This window comes from Brassica napus, chromosome C9 (assembly GCF_020379485.1).
Source record: "Brassica napus cultivar Da-Ae chromosome C9, Da-Ae, whole genome shotgun sequence".
Lineage (NCBI taxonomy): Eukaryota > Viridiplantae > Streptophyta > Magnoliopsida > Brassicales > Brassicaceae > Brassica > Brassica napus.
The window spans coordinates 18,835,924-18,858,891 of NC_063452.1; the positions used below are offsets into that span (position 1 = coordinate 18,835,924).

At 37.9% G+C, this 22,968-nt stretch overlaps 4 protein-coding genes across 5 annotated transcripts; 2 read left to right on the plus strand and 2 right to left on the minus strand.

Annotated features, from left to right (window-relative positions):
- Positions 1-6,371: 6,371 nt before the first annotated feature.
- LOC106417116 (putative UDP-glucuronate:xylan alpha-glucuronosyltransferase 4) lies at positions 6,372-9,468 on the minus strand. Its single transcript, XM_013857976.3, has 3 exons — positions 8,454-9,468; positions 7,462-7,910; positions 6,372-7,172 (listed from the first exon to the last, which is right to left on the minus strand). Exons 1-3 carry the CDS (start codon positions 9,256-9,258, stop codon positions 6,696-6,698), a joined length of 1,731 nt encoding a protein of 576 aa, XP_013713430.2. The 5' UTR covers positions 9,259-9,468; the 3' UTR covers positions 6,372-6,695.
- A 1,295-nt stretch (positions 9,469-10,763) lies between these two features.
- LOC106407416 lies at positions 10,764-13,502 on the plus strand. The gene is made up of 4 exons (XM_013848275.2): positions 10,764-11,627; positions 11,735-11,838; positions 11,927-12,748; positions 12,935-13,502. Exons 1-4 carry the CDS (start codon positions 10,764-10,766, stop codon positions 13,500-13,502), a joined length of 2,358 nt encoding a protein of 785 aa, XP_013703729.2.
- A 254-nt stretch (positions 13,503-13,756) lies between these two features.
- LOC106386738 lies at positions 13,757-15,468 on the plus strand. Its single transcript, XM_013826551.3, has 4 exons — positions 13,757-14,084; positions 14,155-14,322; positions 14,393-14,555; positions 14,690-15,468. The coding sequence occupies exons 1-4, from the start codon at positions 13,887-13,889 to the stop codon at positions 15,289-15,291; spliced, it is 1,131 nt and encodes a 376-aa protein (XP_013682005.2). The 5' UTR covers positions 13,757-13,886; the 3' UTR covers positions 15,292-15,468.
- A 148-nt stretch (positions 15,469-15,616) lies between these two features.
- LOC106386748 lies at positions 15,617-19,978 on the minus strand. 2 transcript variants are annotated; one of them, XM_048767487.1, is made up of 9 exons: positions 19,182-19,966; positions 18,927-19,109; positions 18,635-18,838; positions 17,669-18,331; positions 17,517-17,585; positions 17,282-17,443; positions 16,980-17,196; positions 16,544-16,888; positions 15,617-16,007 (listed from the first exon to the last, which is right to left on the minus strand). In XM_048767487.1, the coding sequence occupies exons 1-9, from the start codon at positions 19,791-19,793 to the stop codon at positions 15,886-15,888; spliced, it is 2,577 nt and encodes an 858-aa protein (XP_048623444.1). In that variant the 5' UTR covers positions 19,794-19,966; the 3' UTR covers positions 15,617-15,885. The 2 variants fall into 2 exon arrangements, with proteins under 2 accessions (XP_048623444.1, XP_048623445.1); XM_048767488.1 differs by lacking the exon at positions 15,617-16,007 and adding an exon at positions 16,227-16,394 and having other exon boundaries at positions 19,182-19,978.
- Positions 19,979-22,968: the final 2,990 nt, after the last annotated feature.

Genomic DNA, 22,968 nt, shown 5'->3' on the forward strand with positions numbered 1-22,968 from the left:
ATAATGGAAAGATTACATCTACTAGGAAAAGGAAAGGGTTTCCTTTTCTCCAAGCTTTGTGGCCGCCTCTCTCTCTCCTGAAGTCGACTCTCTCTCTCCTCTCTCTAGGGCTTCGGCCATCTCTCCATCTTCTAGATATTGGGCCGGTCTTGGGCCGGGTCTGGTTAATGGCAATCCACTCCATGATTTATAACACTCCCACTTGGATGCCATAACCATACATGATTCGTAGTACGCTTCATGTTGCCTCATTAAAACATTATCAGAAAAACCCAGTGGGACAAAACTATGATGAAGGAAAAAGAGTACAACACGCACTACTCCCCCTGATGTGAACTTCAGTGTAGATTTCTACATTCTACGCATCTGATGCGTGATATTTCATGTATATGTAGGAAGGGAGTAATCGGCCAAGTTCATTACTAAGCCGTATCTAGACCACTTCGACCTCTTAGGTCGTTTCTCATGTCTCTTGACATTAAGTGTCCCGGTAAAGCATGTGTGCTAAACAATGTGAACCATATTGTTCTCGGGGATCACTATTGGGCCTTTGCAAATCGTGTTTGCATATGTCCATAGTCTAGACGTGATCGTCTACTCTTAACTCTTTACTTTGGTCGGACAAACTAAGTACTTATGGACAATAAACTAGACATGGTTATCATGAACCTATGTCTCGATCTGGCCGATCTATGTCCGAGTCATATACCTCGTCTATACATGTCCACTACTTGTCTCATGAGTGTTCAAGATCAATGATCATTGCTGTGAGTTTATAATCTCTTATTATGGCTCTACGGCCGAACACTCTCATGGATGTGGACATCGATTTCTTTGCCTTAGCTAATGTCGTATTCATTATTCTTTGCATTCCTATCTTAATGATGATGGCGTCTCGTGACCTCAGTTGCTATGGATCATATCACACGCTAAGTATATATTATTAGGTCATGGACTTCGTCTTTCACGAGCTTATGGACTACAATACTTTATATCCGACAGGTAAGGATAGATTAACATCTCCTCTTATCCTTACGAAAAAACTTTGTGGAGTTTATACAGCAGCATACCGTTCTGCTATGCTGGATCCTTAAGGGAACTTATTGTCGGATTTCAACCTGATGGTTGATCTTTTCTACTAGCCCGTGATCAAAGGATAAGAGCCGGACGCCTTTTAGCAGAAGGGGCCGGACGTCTTTATCTGAAAGCCGGATGCCTTTTAGCTTAAGGGCTGGACGTCTTTAGTCGAAGGACCGGACGCCTACAGATACGTTCTGTATCAGTCTACTAACCTCTTTTAGGTTTAGTATAATCACAAGGAATTTCAAATATATGGACTGTATTGGATTGTCTTTTATACAACTCCAAGATTAATGATCATGCGTGATCAATTTCTTTTACATACTATATGCAGCTGCTTTTGTTTCAGTCCATGAATCAGCTTAAGAACAAAGTTGTTCTTTCATCTTATCCAGTGATCCATATGCTGCTTACTACATCATTTGTATCTAATTTCTTTCTTATGACCAGACCATTTTCAATTACGAAAATCTGTAGCAGCATCCACCACATAGGAGTTTATCTCCTTATAATATGTTCCTTTGATCTCTGTGAGTATCTTGTGTAACAAGCTATAATCGAATGCTGTTAGTAGGAAAACATGATCACCTTTACATCATGTACATCTCTCACGGTTTCTTTTCTTCTCACAAGATCCATCTATTTCACTGGTTGGCGTTTCTGTATATGTATATGGCCAATACGCCCATCTCTCTTTTAGATACTTTGAACCTCCACGTTTTATCATTTCTAATCTCTATGATCTTTTATGATTGTATGAGTACTCTTTCGTGGGTTCATGATCCTCGTTCATCTCTTTATGTTCAAGTGCTATAAATTTATGTATCTTTATACAAATGTGTGTGTGTGTGTCGACACTTTCATGTGGTTCCATTATGTTCCAGACATGATCTGATCACTTTGAGATTTTGTTATCTAGGACCTTTGTTACCTAGTAGCTTGGCGTCCCAAGACTACATGGTTTGGTACCTTAGATGTGTAGCTGCGCAGCCTTTTCTCAATGTCTGGTATGGTTTCTCTTATAATCTCGGATCTGATTTCTATACACCATTCTTTTCTATCCGAGATTCCTTTATCTTATGGAACACTTGGTCTATCTTGTATAGACTCTATAGCAACTTGATTATGTCTCTTCTAGGACATTCATTTGGTGCTAAGCTGGTTAGTCATTTCTCGGGTCAGTGTCTGGCATTTCGATTAGCTTCTCAATTAGCTAGCTTTATATAATCTTTCTTTGGACGTCTTAAATCATAATGTATAGTCCGAGGATCTTGCCAAGACAATGATGGTTAAAACCATTTTTATCATTCTTTAATCTTCTTTTATCCAGCTTATAATCTTTCTCCTTTAATATTGAAAATCAGGATTCATTTGTTTTATGCAATCTGTACCTGGCCACTATTTTAATCACCCATGTTTTGGCTCACGGTCCTTTGAATTCGTGGAGAAGATCTTATTCTTATATATTCCCAATCCTCTTCTGAGGTTCCATCTTAGACGGCACATATATGTATGTGGTGGTTTATTCAAAATCTCTTAAGATGGTGTATGTCTGGTTTTATGACCCGTATTCAATCTGAGATGGGAATATCTATAGTCACTTATATGGCCTGATGCATATGATCATATTATCATTCTATACATGTAAAACATAATGTCTCCAAGCTTATAGACTTTAGAATCTTAGTCTTATAAATAATGGCTTACATGGCTGAACCTTTTATAGGTAATGGCTTACTTGGCCGAACCTTTATAGGTAATGGATTGTGTGCGGCCAAGTTACGGCTGAGCCATTTATTCTCATGGTCTCTTCAGCCGGGTAATGGCCTCTTTGGTTTGGCCGTTTGTATCATGGCCTCTACGGCCGAGGAATGGTCCTTTATGGCCGAGTAATGACCGAGCCATATAACATGGTGTCTTAGACCATAGTGGTACATGAACTTGTAGTATTGATCATGGGTTTATCCTCTCTCCCTCTCATGACCATACTATAAGGTCGTGGTGCTTGGGACAATTAAGCCTAATGAGTTTCCCTTGTGTACATGTTACACAACGTGAGATCTTTTATGGGATAACTCTTTGTGCCTTTTCAATTTCAATCTTTGTATCAAGTTCTAGATTAGGATGGTTAATCCTATCATGCCATATAGTGTAAAATTTCGTGGTGTTATCTCAATATGGTTACCACATCTCTTGCCTCTTTATCATACTGATCTGTAGCATAGTTTTGATCAGTATAGATCATAGGTATAGTCTCGACCACTTTCTTTCAAGGTCTTAGGCGTTTTTCTTCTTAAAATCTAAAGGAACTTGTTTCCTTCCTTACCCATTGTTTCTACTTGGAAACCATACATTATAACTTCAATGGGTCACATATCATTGGGTGTGTATAATGTCCTTTAGGCAATGCCTTAGCCATAGTTTCTTTACTAGGCTTACTATACCCCTTTCATGATTTCTTACTTGGTATTATGCTCTTTAGGCAAAAATAGAATCATTCATATGTTCAAGTAAGATCAGGAAAGATAATGAATTCAAAACCAATTCCATTGTATAAGTAAAATCGTGAATGACAATTAGGTTAAAGCAAATCAAAAATCAAGGACTTTAAAATAAAATGTCGAGATCCCTCTTAGTCAATAGACATGCCGGCCACTCCTTGAGTTATATTGGACACGGCTCCTTTGGATTCATCCTGATCTATGTCGGTCTTATTTGTATCAGGGTATCTCATCTCACTGCTCCTCTTTAGTACCTTTTCATTCTCAATCACCGTTAGGCAAGAGATCAGGTCATTGTAAGTGGTAGAACCTCTTTCTATGTAGATATGTTTTGACAACAAATCTTCTGGATGAAATGTGGAGTATGTCTTGAATAGACAATCATTATTTGTTACCTCTTTTCCACATAATCTCAGTTGGTACACGACCCTGGACAAGGCAAAGTGAAACTCGGCCACTGTCTCAAAGTCTTGGAATCTGAGACTCATCCATTCATGTTTGACCTTTTGGTAATAACACCATTGTGTATCTGGACTTTAATTCTGCCCAAAGGTTACGAGGATTCTTGATATGTAAATATTGATTTCCTAGTTCCTCAGTGAGATGATGGCTCATAATAGTTTATGGCTCTTAACTTTTCACTTTCAATTTCATCATTTCTTTCAATGATACATTTCCCGAGTCCTCTAGACTTCAGGACAATTGAAGTGTTCATTTCCATTCTGGATAATATCTTCCAGAGAGATTTAGAATGGCATAATCCATGGATTTAAATCTCGGCATCTGAAATCATATTATCAATTTATGATTTAGAATTCTTGCAACCAATTAAATAATCAGTGTATATGATCTCATAAGTCTCTCTATGATACTTGGACCACACGGTCATGTGATGCTTAGACTTCACGGCCATTATTTGATACAACGATCTTAAGGATCGGATCATGATGCAATCTGGTTTATATAACCATCCGGATACTAGGCCACACGGCCATATGGATATGCATTTAGCCAAACGGCTTTTAATTAATCAAGGACACAAGGCCGCAAGTGTGTACAATGTATTTAGGCCTCACGGCCGTTCATATGATTCATAACACAATGCCACACAATTCATATCAATCAAGTTTACCAATTTCAAGGTGGGTAATGTTTCAGCTAGAGTTTAGTGTTTTAGAATCAAATAATCTAGCAACCTAACTCTCATTCAAAACAATATTAAACTTTCAATCTTTAAAGTTTTGTAAGATTTAAGGTTTCAAGGCCTTTAGGAATTTTAAAATTCGAGATTAGGATTTTTGTTTAAACAAGATTCAGATTCAAGTTTTAAAACAATCCTAATCATAGCTCTAGGCGATCAATCAAACACTCAAGTTTCAAATCAAAATTAAAACCGATTTTCCGAAATTGGGGTTTTAGGGGATTTCGAAAACTTTGATCTTTGATCAAAGGGATTTGATTTGAGATTCAAAAACCTTTAAGGTTCTGATTTTAATTGATCAATGGATCAATCTCGTTCTTAGGTTTTAGATCGAACTTATAGAGCTTCGATTTACTCATAGGGGATTGATCTATTTAACCTATGGCCTTTAGTTTTAGAGATTATATTTTAAGGTTTCAATCTTTACAAAACAACCAGATTCGATTCTTGTTTTCAGATTTCGAATTACCTTTATTTTGTAGGGTTGAACCGGATCACCAAAGTCAGATGAACCTCTAGTTGCACACGGACGCGAGCTGGCTCCTTATCGGGTCGCAAGCTGCTGCCTTTGCGGCTGACCTGAATTGCGAGCTGGCTGTGACGCGAACGTGAGCTGGCTCTGTTGTGTACACCGAGCTGCAAATGTCTAGGATCAGGAACGCTTAAGAGCTTTAGCTGATCAGGTGTTTGCAAGCCGGAACGGAAGCAAGAACAAGTTAGGGTTCTTCGGGATTAGATCTTTGTACCAACTCCTCTTAGCTCATGAAATAAAAACAGGGAATATTAGATTACATGAACACCATAATCTGAACAAGTTATCATCAAACAACTAAGGTATGATTTGAATTTGGCTAGAAAATCTTGTTGGTTCGGATTAGGGTTCCAAAAGATCAAGACGGTGCCGCGTATTGTTTCTGCGAGTGTGGGCACGTCTGTGATCGGATCGACGAACGGTTTGCGCTGATGGATTCGTCTTCTCAAGAGCTTCAATTTGATATGTGGCTCGTCGTCTGGTTCCTCAGGGTTTGAGAGATAGATCGATTTTAAGTTGCGCCTAATTTAGGGTTTATGTGTGACGGATTTTAGGTTAGGTTATGTCTTAGGGTTTTGGAGTCTACCGTGCTGATAACGTGTTGTAAATAGAGGGTTTAGAGACTGAATATTTCTGTGTTATTAATGAATAAGGGGGTTCCTTTATATAAGGATTACAAGATGAAGATAAATGGAAAGTATCCAAAACCTAAACTCATTAGGATTAGGAAAACTACTAATACATAATAATGGAAAGATTACATCTAATAGGAAAAGGAAAGGGTTTCCTTTTCTCCAAGCTTTGTGGCCGCCTCTCTCTCTCCTGAAGTCGGCTCTCTCTCTCCTCTCTTTAGGGCTTCGGCCATCTCTCCATCTTCTAGATATTGGGCCGGTCTTGGGCCAGGTCTGGTTAATGGCAATCCGATTTATAACAGTTGGAATATTTTTATAGAATTTTTCTTTTTCTATTTTCCTTTCAACAAGTTTTTCTTCTACAAGGAACATAAATTCGGAAGAAATAACCGGTCAAATTCGTTGTATGATAGGCTTTTTGGAAAGACTGATCCCTACAACAATATTCTAAGAAAATATTACATGATAATACCAAATCGAAAGAAGCAAAATAAATGGATAAGATGTTTAATTATTCACGAATCAACACGATTGGTGATTATATAAGCAAATCAATGTGAAGTTCAACGTAAGATTCTACACATTGTCGTACCATAATTCTCCGCTATACTTTGAAAACTACAGAACTTAAACCCTGTGCGACAAAAAAAAAAAACAGAAGCGAAAACGCTTTTCTCGAATCAGAAGGTTCTTCATTCTTACTTCCCGACTTTCCGTAAGACTTGAATAAAATCAGAGACGAAACAATCTCACTGAACAAGGTTATTCTTCCTAGGATCTTTCACTTCTATCTCCCAATGCCTATCAGGCAGACTATCGTTCTCAGCGATTTTCCTCCACTTCTCAATCCTATACTTCATTTTCTTATTCAAACCACAATAACCTTTCAACTGCTCTGACATCTTGTCGTAAACTTTCCACCATTTTTCATGCACTGAATCGCTGGCAAACACGCGCCTTAAACTCATGTCCCAGTTGCAATCATAGTCTCTATAACATACCCATGGCTTCAGTCCCAAGTAGTGCACACCCTCTAGATCATCTGGAAGATCGCGTGTTCCTTTAAAATTTTCGTCAAAGTACTTCATTGTGTTCACGCGTTTCGATAACCTGTGCCACCAGACAAAAATCTCATTGAGAAATCCTTGGTCTCCTCCATTGTATGACTCTATCTTGGAGGATTTCTCCATTAGATCTTTAAAAAGACATGCTGATGGCTCGACAATCTGATGCAAAAAAATATTTATTAATACTTTATAACTGATTTATGAATTAATATCGCCCAGAACACGCAGAATAAAAATCTGTTGTCTAACGTTTTTCTTTTTTTTTGACAGGAAAAAAAAGCAATAGATTATTGGAAACCATAAGTAAATGTTAAGAAAATAAGTCATCTTCTACTGTGAAAAAGGGAATCTGAAGAAAATAGATTACGATATCGACTTTTATTTTCTCGAACATTTCACCAAATTATTTGTAAGAATGTATAATAATTAATTAATTTATTTGGATTACCATGATTCCGGAGTTGAATAACACTTTGTCGTTGCCTGCAGCTGAGAGTTGGGGATAGTAGAAGAGATGATCAAGCTTCTTGACGACGATAAAATCTGCATCTATGAACAAAAGTTTATCGTAGTCAGTTACTTGCCACACACGCAATTTGCTGTAGTTCCATTCATTGTAAGAGTCTTTTTCCGCGAAAGGGCTGCGGATTCTGTCAATCAGCCGCAGATTCCAACCCGCGGAGCTGAGCCCGTTTAGGGACCTGTTTGTTATGGACCGATCGTGGAGGAGAATCATGTCCTTATTCGATCCTGATTGTCTTATGCTTTGTGCTAAGGCTATTGCCCCACAAACATAGGCCTCGGACGAGTGTAGTACCGTCACGTAGGCCACTCGATGCTTACGGATTGCAACAGATGTAAGATTATCTTTATTTTTTGGTCTCCATGCTTCTTGGCCTGTAAATGACAATATATAGGTCAAAACTCACGACTGAGGTAACGAACAAGAAATATTTTGATTAAAAAACAATGCGAAGGAAGAATAGAAAGAGGAAAATCTGGTGAATAAGTTTTTTGTGGTAATTAAGCATGTTTACGGTTGATTAAAATAATTAAATTGAAGGAATGCATATACTCTGCCGCACGACCAAATCACACCAACTATTAACCTCATATTACTTATTTTCACTAAAGTAATGATCCACCAATAAACCTAGTCAACAGAACTTGATTAACAAAACAAAAATGCAAATGCATGATGCATGAAGTCGTCTCTACATTTTAACATATTTATATAGATTTCAATACTAATAAATAATTATATGCCTCTTACATATGATGGTTACATGATAATAAGTCTACAGGAAATTAAGGTTAAAATGTAGAAGTTACTTAAAAGTTCGTTATGTATATTTTATAAATGAAAAAAAAAAATACATATGAAATTAATATATAACTACACAAAACAAAAGAATAAAGAGGGAAAGAATAAAAAATTACCAAGTTGAGCAAATGGAGAAGCAACGTGACATGAACCAACAGGCATGAGAAGCTTCTGCTTCAACCTTGGGAGATTAGGCTTATATACCCAATAGTCATCCACGCGCCTCACGCGCTCATCGCACTTGAAGATCTCATGCATGGGCCCACATGACCCGACGAACACAACGTACACCGCCGAATCAACCTTCGTCAACCCACTCTTGACGGCTAGATTCGCCGCAGCCAAATTAACCTGAAGCCTGAAAACATCCCTTAGTCCTTTATTCTCCGACCAACCACTGCACGGAACCTTTGCAACGATGACATCCACGTCAGCATTGGAACCTTCCGGCTTAGGGAGAGGGATCTCCGGGCATTGAGAATTTTCCTCGTCGATCCACTCCGGGAAGAGACTATTCCAAGTAAGACTCTCCGGAAGAGGATCAAGCGACACGTGGACGTTCTCGAGAATCGACGGTCCATTAGCCTCAAAGCTCTCACGCTCTTGCTCTTCGATGTTAAGGAACCCTACTCGGAGTTTCTTTGCCGGTAGATAGTCACGGACAAGTCGGAGCCATCTTGGGTTTTTGCTGACTACCGGGGCAGGAAGATCAATCCGTATATCGGACGACGATGGAGAAGTGACGATTTGGTTTGAAATAGAAAAGGGTTTAAAGGATACTATCAAACCTACAAGTGATAATGAGATCAGTATTAGATAGACCATGAAGATTTTCCCTCTAGAATTTTGTGTTTTTGCCCCCATCCTTAAATCTCTCTCCGTTACGTTTTTGTACCTATAAATCTTTGAACGCATCTTCATTCTCTAATACGTGAAGCTATATATATGTGTGTGTTAATTCCTGCGTGTTGGTAGCATGACTGATTTTCATGGACGCACGTTGGTGTGAAAGTCAATTTGTTTCTCTCTCTCGCTCTTCATACGATTGCTTCGTTCGTATGATTATGTGAATCCCACGCATGTAGTCGTCGCGTGTCGTACTTATAGTTTTATAGAAATTTTAAACATTATTGAGGTATATATATTGGATTAATGTACTCAAACGGGGTTTTGATGATTAATAAATTTCTTGGTTCACTTCACACCAACGTCCTTAAGAAAAAAAAGTAGCCAAAAGATAGAAAAATAAATAATATATAGTAACTGGTTTATAGGGACATATATAGAAAAATATCAAACTTAATCTGTTATGCTCCATCTTAAAAATTGAGGGATTTGTTCCCGTATTGGTCTAATATATGTTCTGTTCTCACACAAGTCAAAACCACTGACACAAATTCATTTTTAACGTTTTAGGATGATCATTAGTCTTTTAATCTCCTCAAAGATGAAATAGCGGGAAAAGGCCCATAAGTATAAACATATATGTAACCAATTGTCTAAACTCTAAAGACTTTGTGTTAACAAAACATCATATATATGTAATGTAAAAACTAAATTTTTGAAGTTAGTTAACAAATTAAGTAAATATCAAGAATATAAATTTGAAAATCTATGTAGATATTATGTACTAGAACAATAAATATATATAGATATTACTAACATATTATTTGAGTATTAAAAGCTAAAACATTATATAGAAATATATAACACAAAATTTGAAGAAAATAGAAAAGGTAAAATATTAGTATATATAAGAATTTTTATATATATAAGAAAATTATGCTATATATTGGCTGAATTTATTTTTTCTTTGGATTAACGGGGATCTCTTATCTCCATATGGTACATCTCAATTTGTAATGTAGGTTCCAAAACTCAACCTTTTCTCTTTTTTATACCCTCCAAAAAAATGTATTTTCTTAGTTGAATCTCTTATCTCCCGAGGGTAAAGGTGCTGGATTTTCTTGTCTCGCACAGTTTTATATTTATAAAATCACATTAAATACTTATTAGCAGCAAAAATGTATATTTAATCAATGTCTTTCTGATGCGAACTTGGAGGACCTAAACTACAGGGGGAACTATGTTTACTTGGTGGAACAAACGTAAGTTGTCACCGTTAGCCAAGAAACTGGAACAAGCGCAAGTTGTCACCGTTAGCCAAGAAACTGGATAGATGTCTCGTAAACGTGGAGTGGTACAACATGTTTCCATCCTCGGTGGCTTTCTTTGACAGTCCAGACTTCTCTGATCACGCTGCCATTTCAGTCACACTTGACCCGAGCATGATAAGAACAAAGAAACCTTTCAAATTCTATAATTATATACTGCATAACCCTGATTTTATTGCTACTGTGTGCATTAGTTGGTTCTCTTTCAATGTTACAGGTTCTGCTATGTTCAGAGTTGCAAGAAAATTAAAAATGGTCAAGAATGTTATCAGAGAGTTTAGCAAGCATAACTACTCGGGTATTGAGAAGAAAACTGCGCAAGCCCACGAGAAGTTGATTCAGGCTCAGGCAGTTATGTTATCTTCTCCTTCTACTACTAACGCCTCCATAGAACTCTCTGCCCAGAAGGAATGGGAAGAGCTGTCTTCTGTTGAAGCTGCTTTCTTCTACCAGAGGTCGCGTATAAACTGGCTCTCCCTTGGTGATGGAAACTCCACGCTGTTTCACAGATATGCTGCCTCGAGACAGGCTTTAAACCACATCCATTTCCTGTTCTCTGAGGCTTGTGAGCGCATTGATTCTCAGGCCGGGATCCAACAACTTTGCGTGGACTATTTCTCTGAGTTACTGGATAGCCCTATCTCCCAGCCTATGTTTATTCAGAGCGATCTAGACCTGCTGTTTGATTTCAAATGTTCAGAGGAGCAAGCTGCGGGTTGTGGCAAAGGCTTCTCTGCGGCTGATATAAAGGAAGCGTTCTTCTCCCTGCCGAAAAATAAAACAGGGGGTCCTGATGGTTATTCCGCTGAGTTCTTCACGACAATGTGGTTTGTCATTGGACCTGAAGTCACCGAAGCCATCATGGAATTCTTCAGATCAGGGAAGTTGCTCAAGCAATGGAACTCTGCTAATTTGGTGTTAATTCCCAAGAAGCAAAACACATCTCTTCCCACAGACTTTAGACCCATCTCATGCCTCAACACGGTTTATAAAGTCATCTCCAAGCTACTGGCTTTACGTCTTAAGGAGATCCTACCCCTAATGATCTCCAAGGCACAATCCGCTTTCCTCCATGGTCGGCTTCTTGCAGAGAATGTGCTCCTCGCCACTGACCTGGTAAATGGTTACAACACGTAGTCTCTTTCTCCAAGAGGCATGTTGAAGGTGGACCTAAGGAAAGCTTTTGATTGTGTTCGTTGGGACTTCATTCTAGCTTCTCTCAGGGCGCTGGCGATTCCAGAAACATACATTGGGCTTATCAAGGAGTGTCTATCGACAGCATCCTTCTCTGTCTCCGTCAATGGCGTCTCGGGAAGCTTCTTTTAGAGTACTAAAGGGATCCGTCAGGGCGACCCTTTATCACCGTACCTTTTTGTGTTAGCTATGGAGTGTCTATCCCGTTTGCTCCTTTCTAGATATGAATCAGGCTGCATAGGCTACCACCCAAGAACGGAGGAGATAAAACTCTCACACCTCATGTTTGCGGATGATGTAATGGTGTTCTTTGATGGGTCTAGCAACATCCTACATGGAATCTCTGAATGCCTTGACGACTTTGCTTCGTGGTCGGGACTACAGATGAACACCACAAAGACGGATCTATTTATTTCGGGTCTGGACCAGAGTGAAACCGCTGCTATTAGTAGCTATGGTTTCCCATCTGGTAAACTCCCTATTAGATACTTAGGCCTCCCTTTGATGAGCAGGAAACTGAAGATATCTGAATACGCCCCTCTAATGACCAAACTAAATATGAGCTTTCATGCATGGTCCGCTAAGCTCTTATCATTCGCGGGAAGACTGCAATTGCTCAAGAGAGTCACCTTTGGCACGATCAACTTATGGGCCTCAGCTTTTATCTTGCCAAAAGGATGCATCACAACTATCGAATCTCTTTGCTCGCGCTTCCTGTGGTCTGGCAATGTAAAGAGGAGAAGCATAGCAAAGGTGGCTTGGACTAGTGTATGTCTCCCTAAGGTGAAAGGGGGTCTCGGCCTAAGGAGCTTTACGGCATGGAACCTGGTGCTGTGTTTAAAATTTATGTGGTTGCTACTGTCAAAAGCCCCCTCTCTATGGGTAGAATGGCACTGGAACATCCACCTAAATGGTCAATCATTTTGGAAAATCAACGCCTCCTCAACAGACTCTTGGGCCTGGCATAAGCTGTTGGATTTGCGTCCACTGGCGCTTCAGTTCTGCAAGTCCAAACTAGGAAATGGTCACTCAACAAGTTTATGGTATGATGTCTGAACTCCAATGGGGCAGTTGATAACACACATTGGTCCCGCTGGACCAAGAGCACTACGTGCCAGAGAGGATGCAGTGGTAAAGGATGCAATCTCAGGAGCGACATGGACACTCCCCCACCCTAGATCATAAAACGAAATCGACTTACATGCTTATCTCACAATTCCTTTATGTAGTGATGTTGAGGACTCTTATGATTGGGTGGCTGGTGACTCTTCTATACGTGATTTCAGGTCCTCCACAACCTGGGAAGTACTTAGGCTGAGACAAGACATCAAGCTATGGGCGGACGTTGTTTGGTTCAAAAGCGCTATACCGAAGCAGAGCTTTACCATGTGGGTCGCGAACTACGACAGACTACCAACGCGAGCAAGATTGGCAACTTGGGGCTTACCTATCTCTCCACTCTTCCCTTTCTACTCTAATTTTGATGAAACCAGGGATCATCTACTACTCTCTTGCGAGTACAGTCGTGAAATTTGGCAGGGGATCTTCAGCAGGTGCCAACCACCTTCAACGATGTTCACCGACAGGGCTAAGCTACTGTCATGGATCAGAGCCGCATCTTCAGCAAGGTTAACTCTTCTAAGGAAGCTGGCGGTCCAAACAGCGATCTATCACTTATGGAAGCAGAGAAACAATTTGATTCACAATCAAATTTCAATCCCCTCTGTTTCTGTGTTCAGAGCCATTGATAGAGAACTGAGAAACATCATCTCAGCAAGGAGACATAAAAAACTTTGATCTTGTTTTTTTACTTTTTTTTTGCCAATATGGTTCAACCTAAGATTATTCCTTTTACTAAGATCATTCCTTTTACTATCTTTTCTTTATCTATTATATTTACAATTTAGAAAAAAAAATTATAAAAAAAAATCTAGCCTGAACACCCCTACTATATTAATCTTTTTGGAAAATAACAAGAAAGAATTGTCACTTGTACATTTGGAAAAAGAAGCATATTTTCCACCCTGACCAAAAAAAAAGACGCGCATATTTTCCACATTAGTTTAGTTGAGAGAGAGACAGTAAAATCATTGACTCCCAGACCAGATAGAGAGAGACACTATTAGCTTGTCTGGAACGACAAGGGCGATTTGCATCCTCCGATCACTTCCTTGGTTAGCCATGCCAACTGGCGATTGCTTCCATTGCCACAAGCCAGGCCACTGGGCGAATCGTTGCCCTCTCAAATCCACAACGACGATCACTACCGTCGCCGCAGATTCTCCTCCGGTCATTCACTGCCCCTGCGACCGCGCTTGCGTCGTTTTGACTTCTAGAACTGTGAAAAACCCTAACCGGAGATTCTACAAGTGCTCAGCAGTTAAGTCCCCCCTCTCTCTCTCTCTGAGCTCCTTCCCTCTCTTTCTACTGATCTCTGCCGACATTTTAGGTCCCAAGCTGCGGATTTTTCAAATGGTGCGACAAAGTGAGTATCGAATCGCAGCCGGTAGTCTCCATCAACCCTACTTGCCCTTGTGGCTCTGGTCCCTGTAGAAGAGTAACCGTCACCGAAGGACCTAACGCTCACCGTTCATACTTTGTTTGTTGCATTAAGAAGGTGAAAACCAATCTTTCTGAATTTGAATTGAAGGGTCTTCTTTAATTTTAATGGATGTTTTTTGGTTTAGGGTTTCGGAGCATGTGGATTCTTTCAATGGGAGAATGATGCTCAAATTCCATCTGAACAAGTAGGACTTGGTGGTTCTCCTTGTTCTACATTGTCTGAATTTTCGGATGATTTTAATTCACTACCTATTATTGATTTGAGTTCGGATGCTAGTGTAAACCAAGGTATTATTATTATTTATCTCTGTTTTGTTTTTATTTACATACTAACATTTTGCTAGTTTTATTACTCTTTTTGGTTGATATTTGCTTACTTGGTTCAGTTTGTTAAATACTGATTCTTTTTTATTTGATTATAGAATCTAAAGATGTGGTTAGTCTTGAGACAGGAGAGAAAGTACTCCCTTCACTTGCACCGGAACATAATGAAACTCAACTAAAGGATTTGGGTAATTATTACACAACAAATAGTAACGAGGGTTATGCACTGGAGGTAGAGGTAGCTGAAGCAACGAGTCTTTCTAAGAACATCATCAATCCAGTTTCCAATAAACCAACCAGTCAATCTACTACGTCTATTGAAACCGAAGCCTCATTTTCGGGCTGCTCCTCGTTGATGGACCTCATTGAGCAATATAACTCGGAGAGGCTCCATTTCGAGAGTGTTTCTATGCAACATGTTGATGCGTTGACCGCTTTTACGGGTTCGTACAAGATATTAGAGTCTCTTCGTGATACAGCACGTAATCAGAGCAAACAGCTGATTGAAGTAGAGAAACAGGTGAAGTTTTACGAAGCCAAGACCTCAGAATTTGCAGCAAGTCTTGAAGAAGTCTGCGGTGAAATGACGATATCGCAGAATAAAATGGTGGAGACGGCAAGGAGAGTAGTGAAGGAAATGAGTGGGAAGGAAATTTGCAGCTCCGAAGACGACAAGAAGCTGAAAGGTACAAGGAAGTGAGGATGGACTATATAATTAATATATTTTCTCCTTGAATGTTTATATAATATTTACAACTAAATTAAAAAATAAAAGACTGAAGATGAGATGTATAATCCACTAATTAATGTTCTATAAACTAAGCATTAGAACTTGTAAAAGCTGAATCACTTGAAAACAGAGGAAGGTTCATCCGTCTCTCAAAACCTCAAAAGTTAAGGGTGATCATGCTCTTTATCAGTTATGGGCTCATTCAGATACAATATCTGGAACTTCTTTTAAATTCAGTAAATTCTTTAATTTTCAAGTTAAAGAACTTTTTTAAATACATAAACCAATCACAGAGTAAAGAAAAACGAATTTGATTATATTAATTTATTGCTTCGTTCGGACAAAACAAATCACATCTGTAAAGCTTAGGAAATGCTCAATTAATGAAACTACCAAACCCAATCGATATATGGCATACAATAAAATGACCCAAACCATCTTAAAATATTATAAACAAATAAATATAGATATATATGGACGGATCTATGTTTAAGTAGAAAATGCTCTCTGCTGACCATTGGCTTTGTATGCCGGGGGAGTAATGAATCGCTGTGTACGTTTTTTCTAAGACCCGATAAAAAGACCATGGCCAGCGAGGTCAGGTGAATCGCGGCTGATCAGATTAGCCCATAGATTAGCAAGAGACACCAAGTAATGCTCTCCGTTCCACTCCACCATCTTAATTCCTGATTCAAAAATCCTGAGTTAAATCTAGTAATTATATATCTCAAACATAGGCTTGGGTTTCCCTAGAGTACTACCCGGGAAAGCAAGATTTTCTAAAGTGTTCACGCTTATTGAGAATTCAATAAATGTTTATAATTTAATTTTCTTTTATTTTATTATACACTTTCCAATAACTTTTCACCAATAAAATTTAACGATTCAAATATTTTCATTTAATGTTTCTTAAAACTATAAAAAAATACCTTAAACATATAGAAAATCTATCTTTGTGGAACAAGTAAAAAATCTAAAACATCTTACTTTCGGGAACGGAGGAAGTATAAAATTATCCCACACTACAACCAGATTTTGTTTTGGCTATGTATCATTTCAGTTTTGGATAAAACCTACAGATGAAATTTAATTAGAGACATTGTTCTTAGAGGACTTCAATCAATTTGGTAAAGTTGAACAAAATTATGGTTCGGGTCAAATTAAATTCCGTTAGGGTTTGGATCGATGATCTTTCTAAATGCAATTGCTAGAATAAACGTACCTGGTACTATTTCAGTATTTAGAACAGAAATGCAGCAGGTAGGTGATGTATCAGAGGTGATGCAGGCGTGAAGTGTGAAGGCGTCAACTTCGTCTATACATCTGATTGATTCTAGAAGTTGATCAGCAGAATGGTTACTCTCAACTCCTTGAAGACGGATGATATTATTCCGAAGAGCTTCTTCTAATCCAGAGCTTAACCACAACTCCACACACTCGTCCAGAACAGCCAACACAGTGGATGATGTCGGAGATAATAAAATCCACGGTTTATATTGTCTCGTCGAGGCTCTCAGGATTTTCACTACTCTGTAAATTTCTCCTACTGAGATAAGATAGCGCTTCCCTGTTTAACACAGAATAAGAATAAGCCAAGCCCATGGTTGATGAAAATGGGCGAAATACAAAGATACTATTGTGATAATAATGGTTGGTACCTTGAGGTTTAGCTAGGATTTCTTCTTGAACATCATTTTGAACCACCTGCTTCCAAATAGATGCAGCATGCCGCAGTTCTTGAGCGCAGGTCCTAGCAATGACCAACCAGGTTGAAGCGTATTTTGACTGTTGCTCCTGTGAACCCAAGTTTAGGACCTTCAGGGTCAACGTGGCGTGTTTGAGAAGTTCAATCGCTGTTTTCCAGTCCTTCTCTGCCTATGAAAAATTATGTTTAATTATTTCTTCCGTGTAAACATTTTCACTCACTAAAGGGTACAGAGAAGGTCAAACAGAACTTAACTAATAACAATCTTTCTGACAGGAGATCTTCTGAATCAACTATTAGAAACTTTGGCTCTTGGAGAACTTTATAAAGTTCAGTAGCGCCAGATGATCTAACTTGGAGACTTTCTACGTTGACCTCACTGATCAAAACATCATTTTTCAGCATGTTTTGCAGATCCTAGAAGAGAAAACACCAAGAATTAGCAACACTTATCTGTAAAGAGTCTCTTCTAGTTTTGTATTCTAATAACCTGTATTTCATCGTCATATTTTTGAGCTTCAGCGACTTCATCAGAATTAGCAGCCAAGTCACGAGCTTCCTTTATTATCCAAAAAGTTCAAATGATGTCACGAAAATCAAAAGACTGTTCAAAGAAAAGTGTTACACAAAAAGTCTACTGACCTTTAAAGTCTCAAGATGGCTTAGGGCAAGGTAGTATAGCTCAGTCTTCAGCATATGAAAGACATCTCGGTAATCATTAGGCTCTATGGTGATTACTGTTTCCTCATGCGATTTTCCAAAACCATTTGGAACAGAGAACCCATTCTCACCTTCATATTCCACTGAACTCTGTTTAGATTCCCGCAAACCATTATCTTCTTTCCTCGAAGAAGTATTATCATTCACAGGCTGTGTTGGACCTTGAAATTCCCAGGAATCATCGTTAACCTCATCGGCAAGATCAGAGTTTTTCAAGGGCAGAGAAGGACCTTGAAACTCCCAAGTACTGTCAAAATCATCATCACCACCTTCTGCTAAGCTCGAATCTGTTATGGTCTTTGTGGGGCCCTGGAACTCCCATGAATCATCCTCACCATTTACAGTGGCAGACTTTTCTGACAGATTAGCAGCATTCTTCTCCTCCACCTGACTGTATAAACTTGATATCAGGTCACTGATGGACACAGTTTGACTTGGAGCCTTACTTTTCTCTCTCACGGAGAAATCAAAAGCTGAAACAAGATTATCCTCATTAACCGAACTATCAGAGGTTTCCAATGTCTCATCCTCAAAAAAAGACAGCGGCAAGACTCCCTTTGGCTTGTCTGGCTGCACTTCGTTTTCCTGAGTGCAAAATGAAGAGTACTTCCATTAGGGTAAACAAATGTAGGCTTCCATTAAAGCTAAAATAAACAGTATAGGCTTCAAATTTGCATAACATAAAAGCTAATATAAAGAGTATAGTTACCATGTGAAACAAAGTACATTTAGTAATATCGAGATCACAGATTAACCAAGCTTAAAATAAGTCGACTACCAAAAGTCAAACCTCTTCATTTCAAAGCCAGCAGAAAAAGTATTTGTAAAATAAAACCCATAAATTATCGACAACCTGAAACGTTGACTGTGGATTGTAAGATACAATACCTCTTTCTCGTTTCCATTATCCAAAGATGGCTGATTAAAAGCCCAAGAAGATCCTTCAGGATTCACATTCGTATTACTTGGAGATGAAATCGAGCCATTTGCCTCCTTATGCAGATCTTTACCATTGTTTGAATGGTAAGAAGTGGTTGTTTCGATCTCAGAAACATGTTCAAAACCAAACCCGAACCCCCAACCGTTAGATTCCTGTAAACCACACACACACAGAGCAAATAAAGTTTGTACCTTTTCATCCAATTGCAAGGGTAGTGTTATATGAAAATGAAGCTTGTACCTTGTTTGTTAAATCCTTCTTCGTTTCAGCAACCTTAAACTCCCATCCACCATTACCCCCCCAAGGGTCACCATCATCTCCGTTTTCTCGTTTACCAGTTGTTGGTGAACTCCACATGCTTGAATCAAAATCTGTTGCGCTCTTAACCACAACAGATCCATTTCCAGCTTTCTCTTGCTCCTCCTGCTTAAGCAAAACCATATTAGAACTATATACAAATTGCAAAAAGATTAACGATATATTATTAAAGCTTACCTTAGAGGTTGGATCCAAAATAGAGTCGGCTGCTTTAAATTCCCAACCCTCATCAAAATCGTCATCATCATCATCATCATCATCATTTCTGTTGACAAAACTCAAATCCGAAGAAGTTGGATGCACATCGCTCGTCTTCTCAGATCTCTCTGTAGCTAGATTCAATGGATTCCAGCTAAAACTCTCCAAACTGACACCTGGCTCTTTCTCATTTCCATTGATCTCATTATTATGTTCGCTCTCTCTATACAGATTCGCGATTATGCCACTGATCTCTACACTGGGATTCGTATTCGCAGATCCGTTGTGTTTCGGAGAGAAGGAATCGAATGAGAATTTAAACGGAGGAACCGGCGCACCTGATTCATCTTCCTCCTCCTCCACCTCTCCGAACACAGAGAGTGGCACCGGACCACGAGGAGTAACCCACTGCGTCTGGCTATTCTTCTCAGATTCGATCCGCGTTGGCGTTCGATCTGCGGAGAAACCGTTTGGATTAGGGGAAGAGTCGACGAACTCTCCCCAATCGTCATCTTCTCCGGCGACGGGGGGAGAAGGGGAGAAGAAGAAATCGAGGCCGTTCATTCGATCGGGTGGATTTGATGCGAGCATGAAGGTTCTACTCCCGTTTTGGTCCTCGGAGCGAGCTCGCTAGTGGGTGGGTGGGTGGGTGGGTGGGTGCGCAGGATAGCTCACCCCGCGCACTTGAATCTTTGTAGGAATTTCGAATTGATTGCAATTCTTCTTCTCCTCTTAAAATATCTCTCTCCATTGTTACACATCATAATAATTTTAGGCCATTTTCCAAAATAATTCCAGAACAAATTTGTATGATATATATAAACCTGTAGTGAAAAAATAGTATCTGCTCAAATACAATAAGATAAACTAGATTTTTAGCCCGGAATCGTTTCTTTTGTAAAATTTCATTTAAATTAATAAATATTTGTCTAATCTATATTTTAATAGATTTTTTTATGATAAAAAAACAAAAATAGCATTAAATCAAGTTTTTGTTCCCAAACTAACACTCAAGGTCAAAAGTCACAAAAATAACACTTAATGTTTTATCAAAAGTCACAAACTTAGGGTTTAGAGTTAAAGGGTGGGGTTTAGGATTTAGGGTTTAGGATTTAGGGTTTAGAGTTTAGGGTTTAGGGTTTAGAGTTTAGGGTTTAAGGTTTAGGGTTTAGGGTTTAGGGTTTAGGGTTTAGAGTTTAGGGTTTAGGTTTTAGGGTTTAGAGTTTAGGGTTTAGGGTTTAGGGTTTAGAGTTTAGGGTTTAGGGTTTAGATTTTAGGGTTTAGAGTTTAGGGTTTAGGGTTTAGGGTTTAGGGTTTAGGTTTTAGGGTTTAGAGTTTAGGGTTTAGGGTTTAGGGTTTAGGGTTTAGAGTTTAGGGTTTAGGGTTTAGAGTTTAGAGTTTAGGGTTTAGGGTTTAGAGTTTAGAATTTAGGGTTTAGGGTTTAGGATTTAGAGTTTAGGGTGTAGGGTTTAGAGTTTAGGGTTTAGGGTTTAGGGTTTAGAGTTTAGGGTTTAAGGTTTAGGGTTTAAAGTTGAGAAATGAGGTTTTGGGGATAAGATTTGAAATTTTGAAAAATAAAAAAATTAAAGAAAAAAAGACAAAAATAGCACTAAATCAAGTTTTTGTTCCCAAACTAGACTCAAGGTCTAAAGTCACAAAAATAGCATTTAATGTTTTATCAAAAGTCACAAACTTAGGGTTTAGAGTTAAAGGGTGGAGTTTAGGATTTAGGGTTTAGGGTTTAGAGTTTAGGGTTTAGGGTTTAGAGTTTAGGGTTTAGGGTTTAGGGTTTACAGTTTAGGGTTTAGGGTTTAGGGTTTAGAGTTTAGAGTTTAGGGTTTAGAGTTTAAGGTTTAGGGTTTAGGGTTTAGGGTTTAGAGGTGAGAAATGAGGTTTTGGGGATAGGATTTCAAATTTTGAAAAATAAAAAAATTAAAATTTTCAAACGATAAACTTAGAAAGGTGCTATTTTGGTCATTTTAGTTTTTGAGTGTTATTTTTGTGATATAAACTTAGAAATGTGCTATTTTGGAGATTTGCTCAAAATTAAAATTTTCAAAGGAAAAACTTAGAAATATGCTATTTTGGTCATTTTAGTTTTTGAATGCTATTTTTGTGATATAAATTTAGAAAGATGTTATTTTGGAGATTTGCCCTTTTTTTATTTGTTTATAGTCAATTTTTATAATATTATCTTCTTTATTTTTTTATTATTATTAAAAATAAAAATGTTTGTTTGTGAACTAATTAATTAGTTAAAAGATTTTAAAATAGTAAACTTCTACTCAATAAATATTCTGGTAAGGTTATTTATTTATAATTTTAACTTATTAAATAAATATTATATGAAAAATGTAATAGACATTTCATTTTTCATTCTACATATTTTTAATTCATGCATAATTTTTATATTATAATAACAGAAATATTTAATAATAATAATGTATTTAAATTGGCTTATAGTAAGTTTTGAAAGAAAACATTGTTAGGCTTTGGTTTGGTTATGATTTGTTTATTGTTAGATAAAATAGGCCTGAATTGCCCAAAGAGAGCAACAAATCTGTTATGTCAAAATCTATGTTTTTGTGGCCGTTTGGTTTTTTAAAAAAAAAACAGAAAAGCGAACATAAAAGGAAAAAAATTTCGATCCAATTTTTCTTTGAGGAATCGACGACACGCTAGAACTGAAATAGAGAATCAATGAGAGAATCAGTGGGTAGATCTATCGATCTTGATGCATAGGGCGTTGGTGAAGATTGAAACTGTTGCTTGGTGAATGTTTCTCATGCATCAGGTATTAATAATAAGCAAACCATAAATTTCGATTTGATTTCCTTTCCTCTTGGCATAGTAATTGTTTTATTATGAAGATTCACAGATGAAGAAGATGAATGGGTGATTTGCTTGGTCACATAAGATTTCCGAGCAAAAACAACTTCCAACTTTTTAGATTGATAATAAACAGAGGTAATCCTTTTAATTGATTATGTATCTTAACTTCTTTCACCTTCGTTACTTCCTTTCGCTGATGTCCCATAAGAATTTCTTTGCTGTCTCTTATGCTAATGACTGAATGATATATGTTTATGCTTGTACAATCTATGTTCCTCAATTTGGAGTCTCTTATGATTTATTCTACTTTTTTATTTCAGACACTAACAAATTAGTGTATGAATAATTTGATTAATCTGTTATAAAGCAGAAGCTGAATGATATATGTTTAGTTTGTTGTCGTATTAATGTTTACGACTCATGTGCAGGTATTGTAGTGACGGAGAGTACTGGTAGAGCTTTATTAATGCGACTCCAACCTCAATCACAAAAACCTCAAACCTGAGAAAAGATAAGTTTTTATTAGATGTAACCTCAACACATACAATGACTATAATATATTTAATATTTTGTGAAATCTAAACGGTTAACTAATGTTTTCTCTTAATTTTACATAACAAAGTCTATATGTTGTATGATGATGAAAGACATGAGGCAAAGTCAAACCAAACTTGCGCACCAGTATGTAATGATATGTATCCAACCATTCTGCAATGATATAATCTGTAAGTTACTATTAAACATTTTTCAGAATTTTAAAAGCTAGGAATGGAAGTGACTATCGGTAGTTAGGTTTGAAACCGGAGTTTGATTGATTGATTTGGTGTTATTATCTGTAGATAGGAGAATTAAATTGCTTTCTGCAGCGTAGAACTTTTCCTAAAGTTCATTTTTCCTAAAGTTCATTTTTCGTCTTACAGATACAATGTATGTT

What these genes read in the sequence shown, in the direction of transcription:
- LOC106407416 (XM_013848275.2), top strand. Translation starts at nt 10,764, where the DNA reads ATGGTCAAGAATGTTATCAGAGAGTTTAGCAAGCATAACTACTCGGGT. An exon ending in TGCTCCTCGCCACTGACCTG is followed by an intron (nt 11,628 to 11,734) that starts GTAAATGGTTAC and finishes AGCTTCTCTCAG; the next exon opens with GGCGCTGGCGATTCCAGAAA. An exon ending in CTCGGGAAGCTTCTTTTAGA is followed by an intron (nt 11,839 to 11,926) that starts GTACTAAAGGGA and finishes GCTCCTTTCTAG; the next exon opens with ATATGAATCAGGCTGCATAG.
- LOC106417116 (XM_013857976.3), bottom strand. Translation starts at nt 9,258, where the DNA reads ATGAAGATGCGTTCAAAGATTTATAGGTACAAAAACGTAACGGAGAGA. An exon ending in TTCTCCATTTGCTCAACTTG is followed by an intron (nt 7,911 to 8,453) that starts GTAATTTTTTAT and finishes TGTCATTTACAG; the next exon opens with GCCAAGAAGCATGGAGACCA. An exon ending in TATTCAACTCCGGAATCATG is followed by an intron (nt 7,173 to 7,461) that starts GTAATCCAAATA and finishes TTTTTGCATCAG; the next exon opens with ATTGTCGAGCCATCAGCATG.
- LOC106386748 (XM_048767487.1), bottom strand. Translation starts at nt 19,793, where the DNA reads ATGCTCGCATCAAATCCACCCGATCGAATGAACGGCCTCGATTTCTTC. An exon ending in AGAAGGATTTAACAAACAAG is followed by an intron (nt 18,839 to 18,926) that starts GTACAAGCTTCA and finishes TGTGGTTTACAG; the next exon opens with GAATCTAACGGTTGGGGGTT. An exon ending in AAATACTGAAATAGTACCAG is followed by an intron (nt 16,008 to 16,543) that starts GTACGTTTATTC and finishes TTTTTGAATCAG; the next exon opens with GAATTAAGATGGTGGAGTGG.
- LOC106386738 (XM_013826551.3), top strand. Translation starts at nt 13,887, where the DNA reads ATGCCAACTGGCGATTGCTTCCATTGCCACAAGCCAGGCCACTGGGCG. An exon ending in GATTCTACAAGTGCTCAGCA is followed by an intron (nt 14,085 to 14,154) that starts GTTAAGTCCCCC and finishes CCGACATTTTAG; the next exon opens with GTCCCAAGCTGCGGATTTTT. An exon ending in TTGTTTGTTGCATTAAGAAG is followed by an intron (nt 14,323 to 14,392) that starts GTGAAAACCAAT and finishes TTTTTGGTTTAG; the next exon opens with GGTTTCGGAGCATGTGGATT.